Source organism: Equus quagga, chromosome 11 (genome assembly GCF_021613505.1).
Source record: "Equus quagga isolate Etosha38 chromosome 11, UCLA_HA_Equagga_1.0, whole genome shotgun sequence".
Taxonomy (NCBI): Eukaryota; Metazoa; Chordata; class Mammalia; order Perissodactyla; family Equidae; genus Equus; species Equus quagga.
The window spans coordinates 45,928,277-45,944,317 of record NC_060277.1 but is presented as its reverse complement, the minus strand read 5'-3'; the positions used below and the strand labels follow the sequence as shown (position 1 = coordinate 45,944,317).

At 39.8% G+C, this 16,041-nt stretch overlaps 1 protein-coding gene across 5 annotated transcripts in view; it reads right to left on the bottom strand.

Annotated features, from left to right (window-relative positions):
- Positions 1-16,041, bottom strand: part of CEP162 (centrosomal protein 162) — an 85,420-nt gene that overhangs the window by 30,929 nt on the left and 38,450 nt on the right. For all 5 annotated transcript variants that reach the window (XM_046677612.1, XM_046677614.1, XM_046677613.1 and 2 more), the window contains exons 14-18: positions 9,333-9,466; positions 8,838-9,065; positions 8,164-8,304; positions 5,734-5,846; positions 3,748-3,853 (exon numbers count right to left, since the gene is read on the bottom strand). In XM_046677612.1, the coding sequence (XP_046533568.1) occupies positions 3,748-3,853; positions 5,734-5,846; positions 8,164-8,304; positions 8,838-9,065; positions 9,333-9,466 (722 nt within the window). The remainder of the gene's footprint in view (positions 1-3,747; positions 3,854-5,733; positions 5,847-8,163; positions 8,305-8,837; positions 9,066-9,332; positions 9,467-16,041) is intronic.

Genomic DNA, 16,041 nt, shown 5'->3' with positions numbered 1-16,041 from the left:
TAATTATTTAATTAGTTTACTGATTTTCTGTCTTCCCCACTAGAATGCATCCTACCATGCAAGGTCCACGCCTGTCTTGTTTACCTACTGTTTTTCCAACACCAGGATGAGTACCTGGCATATAGCAGGTGCTGGATAAAGGCTGACTGAATGAATGAGCTGTGATCAGCCTCATTCCCCTCCCCCGCCAGGATGCTAAGAGGAAAGGGCTCAGGACCCTCACTTTTACTATGTGTCCATCCATAGCTTATAAAGAACCAACTCCACTTTAAGGCTACACTAATTGACATTAATTTTTAAGGTACAAATTAGACTGGACACAATTATGGATATTATTATATTACAGATTTATCCCAGTATGAATAGTTTTTACTCTAAAACTATTTAAAATCGGAATATCATAAATGAATGAAAATAATGGAATATCTGCATTCCATCTTTCAGTATTTGCACGAATAAACAAATCCCCAAAGAATTTTTACTATTATCTTAAACTAACACTGGGGTTTAAAAAAATTTTTTTTTAAGGTTTGGCTTGCCTTTGGTAGTTTCACCATGATGGGCACAGATGTAGATTTTTACCTATTTATCCTCAGCAGGATCCACTGTGCTTCCTGAACTTCAGAATTCATCTCTTTTTATCATTTTGAGAACATTCTCAGCCATTATGTTTTAAAAATACTTAAATATATACTTTAGTACCTCATACATCTGATATTTTTCATTCTCTATTTTTCTGTTTCACTATAAGTTCCTTATATCTATCTTCTGGTTTATTAATTATTTTCTTGGCTGTGTTTGTTTGATCATTTATTTAACTTTTCTACTTAGTTTTTAATTTCCAGGAATATATTTTATTTCAGAGCTCTGTTTATTTTTCTCTGAATTTGCCTAGTCTGTTTTGTTCTCGCCTCATATTTTCTCATTTATTTTATATAATCATTTTAAGTCAATTTATTTTATGGTCTATTCAATAATTTTATAGGGGTTCTAATCTTGCTGTTTATTAAACCGTCCCACACCTGCTCATGGTGGATTGTTTCTCTGGGTTTTGTAATTTTGCAGTGTGTGCATATCATCAGTGGAATTTTATCTGTAGGAATACTGTGTGAGCTGGGTTCAGAATGTATACTTCTCTCTTTTTTTTTTGGTTGAGGAAGATTCTCCCTGAACTAACATCTGTTCTTAATCCTCTTCTTTTTTCGCTTATGGAAGATTAGCCCTGAGCTAACACCCATGCCAATCCTCCTCTATTTTTCGTACATGGGATGCCTCCATGGCATGGCAGATAAGTGGAGTAGGTCCATGCTTGGGATCCGAACCCGCGATCCCAGGCCACAGAAGCGGAGCACATGAAACTTTAAACACTTGGCCATGGGGCCAGCCCCTTAGGTGTATCCTTCTAAAAGCTGTTTTGCATTTATTTCTTCTGGATACACTATAGGTTATCATTGACTCAGGACCAAGTTTATGGAATTTTTTTGTTTGAGCATGACCAACCCTTGCAGGTAGCATCAATTCAAACACTAAAACACCAGTGGAAGCAGAAGGATGACATATATATTAACAACCAGTAAGGCACGAGCCCTGGGCAGAACAGACATTCTCCCCTCCCTATCTAAAGATCAAGACAGAAAAGCTCTCTTGATATCTCTATAAGGTGGGTGGATTCCTTCCTAGTCCACTGTTTTATTGAAGGACACGGCCCTGTGAAGGCCTGGTGTCCTGTCATCTCCGCTGGGCTTAAAGCTCAAGCCCCACGGTTCCTGAGCTGGCGGCCTAGGAGCAGAGGTTTCCTGCTAGGTTTGTATCCTTCTTCATTTCGGCCCCTAGAGAGCTCCCTCACTTTCTTGAGAGCTTGGTTATGCATTTATAAGATGTTTAGTATATTTTATTCAGCATTTTCCAGTATTTTTAGTGGCAATTTTAGTTTCCTATTTGTCAGCAAAATATGTTCAAAACAGCACTTCTAAAAGGCCACTAATAATAGCCTTTGAATGAAGCTAATGCTATGCTTGAAACCTTCACGCTTTTCTAAGCCTTCATAAAATATGAGCAATATTAATTTCTCTTTTAACTTGTTAAGTTTTGAAGCCTACTAATAAGATAGGCATGCAATCATCCATTCTTTCTTTCTATCTTTTTGCCTACCTATCTACTTAAACATTCTGTACACACATTTACATATGTATCTGAAGAAAGTTCCCTAACGGGTTCATATTTGAAGCTGCATTTTTATATACTACAAAAACCTGTTAAACATCAGTTATTAAACTATGGTATGCTTAGATTTCTACGTAACCCACCTCTATATAATAAATTTCTTATTAAAAAGTGCTATGTAATTGGAATTTTTCTAATTTACATAATCATTCAAACACAGTCATACGCTACATAATGACATTTTGGTCAACAATGGACCACATATACGACAGTGGTCCCATAAGATTAGTGCCATACAGCCAAGATATGGAGTAGGCTGTATCATCTAGGTTTGTGTAAGTACAGTATGATGTTCACACAACACAACACATTTCTCAGAACATTTCCCTGTCATTAAGCAACACGTGATTGTAGATTGGAAGGGCTTTTTAGTTTAGTGTTATGGTTCCTTTTCTTTTTTGGTGAGGAAGATTGTCCCTGAACTAACATCCATTGCCAATCTCCCACTTTTTGCTTGAGGAAGACCGCTGCTGAGCTAACATCTGTGCCAATCCTTTTTTGCCTGAGGAAGATTGCTGCTGAGCTAACATCTGTGCCAACCTTCCTCTATTTTATACATGGGACGCTACCACAGCATAGCTTGATGAGTGGTGTGTAGGTCTGTGGCCGGGATCTGAACCCGTGAACCCCAGGCTGCTGAAGCAGAACATAGGAACTCAACCACGACACCAATGGGCTGGCCCTAGTGCTCTGGTTCTTATTGGGAGGGAGTGTAAGAATTAACTGCTCTCCCGCAGGGATGTGTGGAAATGTGGCAGCGGTTTTGATTGTTACAATGACGGTGGCTGCTTTGAGCACACAGTTCCTGAGCACAGGGATGATAAAAATCATGTAATACATGGGATTGTTCTGCTTAAAATAGAATTAACCTGCCCAATATTCCAAAATTTCTCCAATTGATAAATACTGCTTTAGAAAATTCTAGGCCATATTATTTATAATACAATTCAAGAAAAATAATTCAAGAACAATTCAAGAAAAATAATGAAAATAATGAAAAATAATGAAAAAATAATGAAAAATGGAGCAGCTACTGCATTTCACGTTTGTGGTAGGTATGTGAGATATAAATATTCTGTAGATACAGTCTTTGCCTCCTGAAGTGCACATTCCACTTAAGACATTTTACCCATTGGCTTTTGGGTAAAAGTCAACTAACTTTTTAAGGTGAACAATCATCTTCAAATTATTTTCCTTTTTTAGCTGTACATTTCCAATGAGGAATTTGTTTGAAAAAAGGTATACATGCCCTAATAAGGTTCTGCCTCTGACATGGCTCCATGTGATCAATGCCTGATGAAAGGCTGGATTATAAAGACGATGCCACCTAAAACCAGTATTATGTCATTTTCTCTAGATTAAGGTCACATGTATGCTAAATGCTAATCTTAGATGTTCCTTAATTTTTAAATGGTATGAAATTTATAAATAGATCTTATTTATTCATAAATCACAAAAACAGACATTTTTTTACATATGGGAATCTTTATTATTGCTAAAAGTTAAAAGCCCTCTGCAACTTACCTGTGCCGCCCGTAGTTCCGCTAACAGATCTGTAAAATTCTGGTTTCTACTGGGCTCTGGATCGTCAACTCCTTGAGACAGGAAACGACTTTTGTGCATCTGTTCTCTGATTTATTTTGAAAATAAAAAGATTTTTTTTTCTTTTTACAAGTACTCCTTTCATTGCAAAATATTCAATTCTTAAAAATTAAAACTCTAGTGGATGTTGGAACTATGTGAGTCATTGAAAAGAGAAAGTATATTTAATCTAAAGATTAAAATATTAAAATACTTAAAGAAGCATACTTCAAGGGAAATGCTTATGTTTAATCTAAAAGAATTAAAACCCTAAGATTATTGGCTTATTTGTAATATAAAAATATTTTCTCCCAATTCTCATAGAAAAAATCAATGTCCCAGAAAGATGTGCTGCAACTTCCCTGTGGTGTTGTGCATCCCTTTACATGTCTTTCTAGACTCTTTTCTGAGACAGAGATCGCCAATCATACAGACGGAAACTGACAAATTAAAGAAAACACAGTCTACTATTTGGACTTTAGAATCAATTTTCCTGTTTTTCCAGAGACATTATACAAGGAGTTTAGGAATCCATATAAGATCATCTGCCCCTAATATACTAAACAAATCACTTATTTCATTGTGAAAGTTCATTGAGAGCTTCAGTTTGAGATCCTGGAGTAGATCTTCTCTTTTAAAAGCCAGGCAATATAAGATGTGATATTTTAAAATACTTTATTGAGGCATCTGGAAAGAAAGCGGATGTAAATGTTTTCATGCATCAGAACTGTGCAGATTATCACAATTGGCCTGGGGTCACACTCATCGGGAGAACAGGCATTTTTTCCCCTAATTTACACAAAAGTGCCCTTGCTTGCCAAGCTGTGTACCTTCTAGTTTTGTCTGCAATAAGGTGTGCCTGTTTCTATTTTGCACGAAGATCAGTATGAGCTAGCAGCAGCCCTGCCTCTTACACCCTACGTTATCTAACAAGGAAATACGAAAGGTATCTGAATAAACGTAACTAATTCATGACATTCATGGCCAAAGAGGCTTCTTCTGATAGCAGTCCTGAGTCATTAGGTGTTTATATTAAAGGATGCACAGCTGGTAGTCATTTTCTAAAGGAAGATAGTACTCTAACTTGCCCATGTTTGTGGGTTCAGCTTTTTCACTTAATATGTTTTAAGCTGGATGTGGAACACCCAAAAGATCTTAAACAGTCTAAAAAATAATTCCTAACTAGGTGCTGGTGCTCCATCAGCCTGCCACGCTGAGTGCTGCTTGCTAACAACTCACCAGCTCTCCTCTGGAGAAGTGCCCTTAGCCAAACAGCAGCCCCTGCCCCCAGAGGACAGCCCCCAGCCGCCTCCTGGGGACACCTCAGCCAGTGACTGGCTGGCTTAGGGGTACAACAAAAGGCTGCCTCAACCAGAGACCAACTCTGTGGTGCAATCTGCTCTCCTAGGCATCCTGGTGAGCGCAGAAGGAAGCCAACTTCCAGCTGAGGCCTCTTCTTACTTACCTCCCCCCAGCTGCCATCTTGTGTCTCTTGCTCCCCCTTCTCCTGAGCATCATCCTCCAGGAAATCACCTCTACAAAGATTCCCACCTCACACTCTACCTCTACCAAACCTGACCTAAGACATTAAGTGATAGTGTACGATATCTTTTAGTATTATTAATCATATGGTTCCTTAGGAAATGGTTAAGCATCTCAAGCTTAATGATTGATCAAGAGGAATATCATCTATTCAACCTCCTAAACTGATGTCAAACTCAAATATTAATGTTGAAATACTAAAGTATGTACTAGTCATCTAACACCAAAGGAAAAACCCATTGAATAATAAAAATATGTTACAAAACTATAAATCAGTGTAAAAATTTTTTCATTTCTAAGTAAAAATAAATGTATTACTAATATACCAATAAAATACTTAGAAATAGTCTAAGTGTATCTGATTTTAAGAATTTAAAAAAGACTTACTTTAAGGAAGCTAACTCGCTGAATAAATTCTGGTTTTCCTTGAACATTCGCTCCTCATTTTTCTTGTTTTGTTCTTGGAGATGCTTCACTTGATTATACAATCTTTCATTTTCCTATTTTTATAAATAGAAATTTACATTTTAGTTAAAAGTCACTAGTACCTGGATAACATAAATATGTATGTTCACAACAGATACATCCTTTAAATATAAATAATTTTGGTGAGAAAGATTGTCCCTGACCTAACATCCATTGTCAATCTTCCTCTTTTTGCTTGAGGAAGATTGTCCCTGAGCTAACATCTATGCCAGTCTGCCTCTATTTTGTATGTGAGATGCTGCCACAGCATCTTGATGAGCAGTGTATAGGTTTGCGCCTGGGATCTAGGCCTGCAAACCCTGGGTTGTGGAAGCAGAGTGCACAAACTTAACCACCACGCCACTGGGCCAGCACCAAAACATTTTTAATTTAAATTGCTTCAGTTTTTGAGTAAGCAAAATCTTTTTCAAACTCTTTATATTCTTTTAGAAGAAAACCTTTCTATGAAAACAATTCCTTTCAAAATGCTCAAAATGCTTACTTGAAAAAAACAGTTGTGGGGCTAGCCAGGTGGTGTAGTGGCTAAGGTTGGTGCACTCTGCCTCGGCAGCCTGGGTTAGTGGGTTCAGATCCCGGGCGCAAACCTACACCACTCATCAAGCCATGCTGTGGCAACGACCCACACATAAAATAGAGGAAGACTGGCACAGATGTTAGCTCAGGGCCAATCTTCCTCAAGCAAAAAAACAGGGAGACTGGCAACAGAAGTTAGTTTAGAGATAATCTTCTTCACCAAAAAAAGAGTTGCAAAAAACTCCCAAAGCCAAAGAACCTAATGTCACAATAATGCACCACATTTCACAGGAGTAAGCTGGCGAGTGGCTGCAGGAATAACCACATCCTGAGTACATGGACCAGGGGCAGAAAGACCCAGCAGGCCTGTTTGCACTCTCTTTTTTCTGTTTTTTTCCTGGCTTCCCGTGGTGAGGTAGTTGGACGTAGCCACAATGGACATCTATGCTTGTCTTTGAAAGCTTCTGTGAGGAGGGAGTTAGAGACTGGGTGTTCGTGAAAGTGTAAGACAGGGCAGAGCAGAGACCAGACCCATTTCACTGTCAGGCTGGAGCTAAATGTGACTCAAACAGTGAGATCAGGGGGAGAAGGTACCAATCTGGGCTTAGGTACTGTGGCTTACTAACCTCTTTAAAATTGAGAAACTGATGAAAACCAAGGAGCTTCGAGGATCTAATGAAAACCAAGGACCGTCTCACTGTGTCTGGCCTAGTGCCTGGCAGATGGTCTGTGCTTAAAGAGCTGCAGAACTAAGAAACTCAGAGAAATACATAAATATGTACATAAATACATAAATTTTGTGTTACTTTTGTGGGAGGGGGTAGTTATTAGCATACTTATGGGTCTGTGAAATGTTCCTTAAAACCCACACTCTATACAGCCAGATGAGAATGGTGGGTGAAGGGTTTGGAAGGGTGTTACAACTCTATGGCAGTGTGCCCTGCAAAATCAGTGCTGTTCCATTTGTAGTGGACACCATAATCACTGACGTGGCAATGCTTTCTCTGGACGTCCCTGGATGACAATATGTGTTACTGGCAGGCTCAATGCTTAGGGGATGGTTGTAAAAAGAGGACAAGGTAATGGAAGAGGAGGAAAGGGGAGGGAAGTGAGAAAAAAAGGGAGTGAGGGAGGACACTAAGATGAAATCTCCTGCTGGAGGTCACTGATCCTGTCCTGGCTGGCTGTCAGGTCAACATCAGCAAGATTCTATCACACGTTGCAAATGTCTGCTTTCTGCAGGACACACTGATTTTCTCTCATTTAACTCAAATTTTTTTCACTCCGAGGGCACTGGCCATTGATTTCAGATTCATATTTCTGAATATACCACCAAACTAGCCAATATTATCTAGTGAATAGCATTATAGAAAACTAAAGAGAAAGAAGACAGTTTCTAAGGCACATGGCTATTAAAAATAATACGAAGCAACATTCATTAACTGGTTACTAGCGCCAGGCGCTGAGAGCTTGGTTTGCGCTGTCTTATTTTACTTCCACAACCATCTTGTGAGACACTATTATCATCATCCTCATCTCACAGATGCAGAAACTGGATTAGAGACATGATCCGCCCAAGGTCACAAAGCAGGTGGTGGAACTAACACAAAAACCAGATTCTTTGAATCCAGAACCCATGCTCTTAGCCAATTTAATTCTGCCATGAGAAATGTGCAGACTAGTCATATTATTACTTCTTCACATTTGCCAGAATTCCCATTACCAGTTAAATGAGCACAGAAATATTTTAACATGCCTTACTTTTACAATCAAAGGATCTCAAGAACAAACTTCGGCTGCGCTGAAGAATCACCCTACCTGTTGATATCCTTGAAGAAGTGTCTCTTGTTCTTGTATTTCTTTTTGGATTTGCTTCAATTTTTCTTCAGTGACAGGATCAGTTGTTTCTCCAAAATGTAACCACCTTTGTTTTTTGTTTGTTTCTTCAAAGCTATTTAACTTTGAGAAGATGCAGAGATTGTTTTATTTGGGGAAGGAAATGATGAAAGGAGGAAGAACAATAGAAAACTCAAAATGGACAGACCTAAAACCATCTTGTAACCACGCTAGAATGAACATAACACTGCTACGGCTCAATCATTCCTGATGCTCTACACTGATGGTTCTGGTGATGGAAGTGACTCGGAAATGCTACACAGTATCACTCTCCGAATCCAGGCCTTCTATAGGAGTTCCTTCTGAAACTCTGTCTTCTTTGAAGGTCACTGTGAACTAAGGGAATTGTTTTAAAAAGGGGACTGCTAACAGTAGAAAGCTCTCAAAATGAGCCAATTTAAATTCTGCTATTTTCCCCCAGGGAGTTTGACTTAGGGTCTTCGTTAAGGAGGCACTCCGGGAACCACATTCAGGTTTTATAGAGCAAATACATCAAGCCAAACAGCTCCAGGGAAGAAGGATAACAATGCATTTAGCAGGGAGTACAAGTTCTTTTTCAATCAACAAAAGGAAAAACAGGACAGTGTGTCTAGTACCTTGGCTTGAAGAATATAATTGTCTTGACTCAGTTTGAAGAGTTCCTTTTCTTGTTGTCTCTTTAGTTCTTCCATCTTATCTTCCAACTCTCTCTCTTTTTCGGAGAACGTGACTTTAATTTGCTCAATTAGGGCTTGTGCACCCCTCCACTTTTCCTCTGCTTCCTCAACTCTTTTAAACATAATTAATTCTATCTCCTTGTTCCCACCATGACATCCTGAAGAACCCTTTTAAGGAAAAGCATTACTTCATTACAGCAGATTTACATAAATGATTCGAACACAGGTGGTTAAAAAAACCCAGAAAGAATAAAAATGACATGGTTAATAATGTTCTACTATATTCGAAAATAAGTGTTCAATAAGAGTGATTAAGCTATCACTCTTGAAGCAAGATACATTTCATATACTATATTTCATTATGTACAATTTAGTTTTAATATGCTTTTAGAACATAAAAACATTATGAATATTGTTTTGAAATTCAATACTTACATTGTGAAACTGAACACAGGAATCAGTTTCTGTGGGATCTTCAGGTTTCTCAGGAGTAGCCAGGCAGCTTCCAGTTTTGGGATCTGGTTTACCCAAAGCTGAAGACTTGATGAGTTTTGTTTCAGATAAGATTTCTAAATATTGTAAACAATGGATAAAAATGCAAAGAAAGTTGAATGTGTATTCAGCAATTCTGTAACACTAAGTATGAATACAATGGGAACACTAAGATAAAGGCTGATGTCTAACAGTAACACAGCAGCTTCTCTGCACTCAGAGCTGCTAACTATAATCAACATTCCCCTCAGTTTGACACGGAAGACAGACTGACCCAAGATGCATGTCTAATGATGAATGGAGCTAAGGGAATGGGAGGAGAATGTGGATTAGGATAATTTCAGGCTTTACTCCATCTTTTTTTTTTTTTCCAGGAAGATTGGCTGAGTTAACATTGTGCCCATCTTCCTCTCTTTCACATGTGGGATGCCTGCCTCGATAAGCGCTGCGTAGGTCTGCATCCAGCATCTGAAGTGGCGAACTCCAGGCCACCGAAGCAGAGTGCACAAACTCAACCACTAAGCCACCAGGCAGGCCCATGGGCTTGACTACTTTTAAATAAATTATTCTTTTAAATGGTCACAGCAATAACAAGTAAGAATATCTAAATGATGAACCAAAGAGCAGCTGATAACTTTATGAAGCATTTTAATTCAGATTAAGCGTGCTTTCAAAGCACACTTTTTATAAGTAGTGTATATCAAGATATTATAGTATTCAGTGGAACCATACAAATTGCAGGAAAATTTTATAACAGCTAGTCTGAGTTTGATTTAAAAAGTATAAAATTAACTGCTATAATATCCCGATAATATATATGAAATTAGAAAAAAATGTGATAACTGTATATTCTGGTCAAATTTTCAGTTTTTAAGGTAGCTTGTAAATCCACAACCAGTAGAAATAATTCTAAGGCCAATAAATTATTCAGTTAATAATAAAAAAACATTTAAGGGAAATACCTAGAAGATATCATGAGACCTATATTCAAATGTTTACAGGTTCTGAGCTGAATACTGAGTAAACGTTTATCTGATGGCCTTAGAGGTACAGGGAGAATTTGAAATTTCTATTTTCAATGTAATTTCTTCAAGATGCTAACTTTTTAAATGTAAAATCTACTTTCTCACTGAAAGTGAAATACATGGTTATTAAAGATTTGGAAAATACAGAAAAGTCAAAAGAAGAAACAAGTTATCAACAGTACCTCACCCAAAGGCTTCCTTTCAATCTTTTTTCCAGGCATGAGGTTTTCCTTATAGAGTAGTAACCATGTTTAATTGTTTGATGTAGAAGGTTTTCTGGAGAAATTTCTTACAACATTCATAAAGAAATCACTTGAGTCGCTGGAAGAGCAGACATCAATCCTTTCCAATCACTGGAGGGCCACTACGTGGCTGACGAATGGGGTATGCTCGGCTGACACTGATTCTCCCTAGGACATGGCAGCCAAGAGCGGCAGGCGGCTCCTGTTCCAGTTGCGGGCAGCCAGGGCTTTATGGCAGAATTCTCCCTTCCCGAGTTCTTAATTTTGATTTCTCTAAGTGATTATTTTCAATAAAGGTACATGGACAGTATCTTTTCCCTTTACACATGGTACAAAATTTACCTGGATATAAAATTCAAACATGAAAAGAGTGCAGAGTTTGGAATCCATGAGCCCTTCTTGAAAGAAAATTCAGTCAAATAAGAAACCAATCAAAACAATTTCAGAATGAAGCAGCTGTGGCTTAGGGACTGGTGTAGAGCATTCACTCCTCAAACGCTAAGGGGACTGCAGTTGCAGAGAAAATAGAATAAATGTATCCTGAACAAGTAAAAAGAAGCAAAAATGGGAAAGAGGCACGTTCTTCTCCCTTCCATCTACTCATCCACACTTCCTTCTCTCTGCTTAAGTACCCACAGAGTGAGAGGCCTGGAACGATGCTCACGCAGCATGACGTCAGTTGTTTCTGTCTAAATTACTGTTTTCTTCTTTTTACTTTTCTGTATTTCTGAATTTAAATAATGAGTAACTATCCCTTTCATGACAATAAAATTATTAGTCTAAAAATAAAAACAGAAAATATAGTCAAAGAAAAGGAAAACCACCACGTGGCAGGTACTGCTGACTGTCAATCTCCTCTTCCTCCTAGGGGCCGGCCAGGTGGCACAGCAGTTAAGTTCCCACATTCAGCTTCGGAGGCCCGGGATTCGCCGGTTCGGATTCTGGGTGCGGGCATGGCACTGCTTGGCAAAAGCCACGCTGTGGTAAGCGTCCCACATATAAAATAGAGGAAGATGGGCATGGATGTTAGCTCAAGGCCAGCCTTCCTCAGCAAAAAGAGGAGGATTGGCGGTAGATCTTAGTTCAGGGCTAATCTTCCTCAAAAAAAAAAAAAACAACAAAAAAACAAAACCAGAAACCTAATTCTGTCCCAGGCAGCAATGTGCTCAGTTAAAAATACTCAGCTCCTGGATTCCATGCAAATTGGGGGGGCTGCAAGATCAGTTCTGGCCAATAAGATGAAAGCAAAATTCTCCTACTTGGGGCTTCCAGGAAAGTATACTTTCCTGATTAAGATGCTGAGGATTTAACCAGCATGGCCCTTTAACCTTTCACCTTTCCTCATGACAGGGCCTGGAGGTCAAGCAGCCATCTTACGATGATGAAGACAAGTCACAGGCTTAGAATTGTGCAGCAGGAAAGAAGGGATCTGGTTCCTTGCACAGCTGCACCAGCTCTGAACTGCCGATCCCTGATCTCTTGGCTACATGAAAAAGAGAAGCCTTTTATGTGGGTAAGCCCCAGCTGCTGGGCTTCTGTTCCATCTTAACCAAGGTTGGTCCCAAGTGCATTCTTTAGACTTTCCGTACACTAACCTCCATCTCAGTCTACTTCTCGGAGAACCCAACCTGTGACAAGCACCAACCTTGGTAAAGGAATTACGGTTCTTCTGAATAAAACTAAAATTTCTCTGGGCAATTTTTCAATAAAAAGACTGAGATAAAAAATCATACTTAATAGATAGCCTAATGAGAAAAAGTAGCTCAGTATAAATATAGAAAGTCATAGTTTATCATACTTTAATATAAATTTTTGTGATGTGTTTTATTTTTATTTTGGTAGTCACAAATACTACAAAATTTTGAAATAGGGAAAAATACTTATAAAAATATTGTTGCCTTCATCTATCAACCTCTACATCACTCTCATTTCTATTCTACCCACTGTGACATTCCGTCTTCCTTCTTAGTAATTTCAATACAATCAGAGGTGGTCCTTTCAAGCCCCTGGCTTTTGGCTCCTAATACTCCTCTCCGCCTCAGCTCCTCACTCCACTGGCACCTCCAGGTCTTCTTCTATTACTAGGAGCACACAGTCTTAGGCATTTACTGTCTATCAATCCTGTCTCCCACCTCACACCCTCTGCGACCTGGATTCCAACAATCTTTTGACCCCAATGGGACTCTGTTGATCCTACCTGTTTCCTACTGTACCACACCCCTTGATTTCCTTTCTTCCTTCAAGAAACTTAAATTACTCAACGTAAATTTCACATGCATCATTAGCTCCCTTCTTGCTCTTCTCTCAGTTTACTGTACTCATTTGGCAAAAAATACTCCCCTTAGTGAATCCAATACAACCACCCAATGCCTACAATCATGCATCACAACATGGCCATGCACACACAGAGACACAAACACAAACACACACACACACACACACACACACACACTACCTTGTCTCAATTTAAATTCACGATTACTGAGTTCAAGTAGACTCTTCCTTCTGCTGGCAGTCTAACCCTCCTGGATGGCTATTTCACATCTTCTCTTCTCTCCTCCAACACCCCGCCCCATCCTCCCTGCCATCTAATGACACTGTTTTATTTCTCAGAGAAAACGGAAGCTGTCAGAAGAAATTATCCATTCTCTCACCACCTCTACCCACATACCAGTATCTGTACCCACATCCTCCCTGTTCCTATCTGCTTCCACAGATGAACTGTCCATGTTCCTATCTAAAGCCACCCTTCCATGTACACTAGCCCCCATCACAGCTCCTCTACTCAAGGACATTGCTCTAGCAATTCTTCGCCCTGTTTCCAATGTGAATTTTTTCCTGTCTACTAAATCGTTCCAAAAAGCATAACATACTATTATTCATACTATTATTTCTCCCATTAAAAACAAACCAAAGTGAAACAAAAGGCTTCTCTTGACTCCACTTTCATGCCAGCTACTGCTCCATTTTTTCCCTGCCTTTTACACCCTTTTTCCCAGGATGGTCTATAACTTGAAGCATCCAATTCCACTCTTCCTGTTCCCACTCAATTTGCCTTTTACAGCCATGTATCCATGGAAACTGCACGTCCAATTTACTGATGACCTCCTCCTTGCTAAGCCCAAAGGTCAGTGGTCAGTCCTCAGCTTTCTTCCTCCCTCGGCAGCAACTGACAGAGCAGATGGATTCCCCTTTATACCCTTTCTTCACCTGACTTTCAGGCCCCCACTACTCAGGTTCCTCCAACCTCACTCCATCCTCTTTGCAGATTACTCTTCTTCTCCCTGACTTCTTAAGGTTAGCATGCCCAGGGGTGAGCCTTGGTTTGCTTTCTTCCTCTAGCTATGCTCACTCTTGATAATCCTTGTCAGTTTCATGGCTTAAAAGATCTCCCAAATGCTCTCTACAACCCATGTCTCCTTCTCGAATGCCACACTTTTAGATCTGCCTCCTTGCCATCTCCACTTGCATGTAGAACAGATATCTTAAAATTATCACCTCAACAACTGAACTCCTGACGCAAATCTACTCCATCACAGCATTCCCCATTCCAGCTGGAGAGTAACTCCGTTGTTCCAGATGTTTCAGCCAAAAACTCATCCACAACTCCTCTTTCAAATCCAAAACCAATCTTTTGGATTTTTGGTTCTATCTCTAAATACATCCTTATCCAACCACTTCTTATTACCTCTACCGCCACCATCCTGGTTCCAGCCCTTTTAGCCTGGACCCCTAAAATCACCTTCCATCTGGTCTCTGTGCTTCTTCTGACGCCCCCTATGGTATGTGTATATATTTATATGTCTGTGATCTATGACATAGCAGCCAGAGAAATTGTCTAAAGGATAAGCCAGGTAAGGTCACTCCCATCTCAAAACTTTCCAGCAGCTCGCCTTTTTCACTCAGAGTAAAAGCCTAAGAAGTCTTTAAAATGCCCTAGAAAAACCTCTATGTGCCTGCCCTTTTGACTCGCTGATCTCATCTCCTGCCACCCACTTTGCTCACTCTGCTCTAGCCCCACAGGCTTCTACACTGTTCCCTGAACATGCCAGGTGTTCTTCCCAACTTTAGGACTTTTGCACTGGCTGTTTCATCTTTCCAGGATATGCTTCCCCTAGACATCCACAGAGCCAATTCCCTTACCTCCCACAAGTCTTTGTTCAAGCGGCTCCTTCTCAGTGAGGCCTACTCTGTCCGTCCTATTTAAAACTGTGACCTGCCGCACTCCACCACTGACACCCTTGCTCTACTTTTTATTTTTCCTTAGCATATAACATCATTTACTTATTATGCTTGTTGTTCAATGACTGCCTCTCCTCATCGATGAAAGTTCCACAAAGATGGGGGAGGGGAGGTATCTTTGCCCACTCTGTTTACTGATGTATCCCAAGGGCCTCTAGTGCCTGGACCAAGGTAGGTGCTCGAAAAATATTTGTTAAATGAATGAATTCAGATAAAGTAAACTTCAAAAATGTTGGGGATTAATTTATCTAAAATAAACATAATAAGTAATATTAAAAACAAAATTTCAGGGCCTGGCCTGGTGGCTTAGTGGTTAAAGTTCCATGCGTTCCACTCCAGTGGCCTGGGTTCACAGGTTCGGGCCCTGGGTGCAGACCTACCCCGCTCACCAGCCACACTGTGGAGGTGTCCCACATACCAAAAAATAGAGGAACACTGGCACAGATGTTAGGTCAGGGCTAACCTTCCTCAAGCAAAAAAAGAGGAGGATTGGGGCTGGCCCTGTGGCCAAGTGGTTAAGTTCACATGCTCTGCTTTGGCGGCCCAGGGTCTTGCCAGTTCAGATCCTGGGCATGGACATGGTACCACTCATCATGCCATGAGGAGGTGGCGTCCCACATAGCACAACCAGAAGGACCTACAACTAGAATATACAACTATGCTGGGGCGCTTTGGGGAGAAGAAAGGAAAAAAAAAAGAGGAGGATCGGCAACAGACGTTAACTGAGGGCAATCCTCCTCAGCAAAAAACCCTACAACACCAAAAACCAAAATTTCACTTTCCTGCTCCCAAAAGCACAGAATGAATACTCTTACAACATCAATGAAAAATTTTCACTCCTCTTGACAATTACAAAGTTGAGAAACATTCCAAGTGTTTTTTTCTTAATATTAAGCACTAGATCCAATAAGCAATTAATTATTAATAACAATGAGTAGATAACATCACAAGCAGATGTTCCACAGAAAAATGAGAAAATAAGAGAACACAAAAGACTTCTTAGGGGAAGGGATTAGAAGTTCCCAGGTGAAGAATAGGAGGAAAGGATGCTTGTATTAACCCCGGAGACTCCCACTCCTGCCTCGCCAGAATAAGCAGCCTACTGCTGTCCTCCTCCACTCTGCCAGACATCAGCCCCAGCCT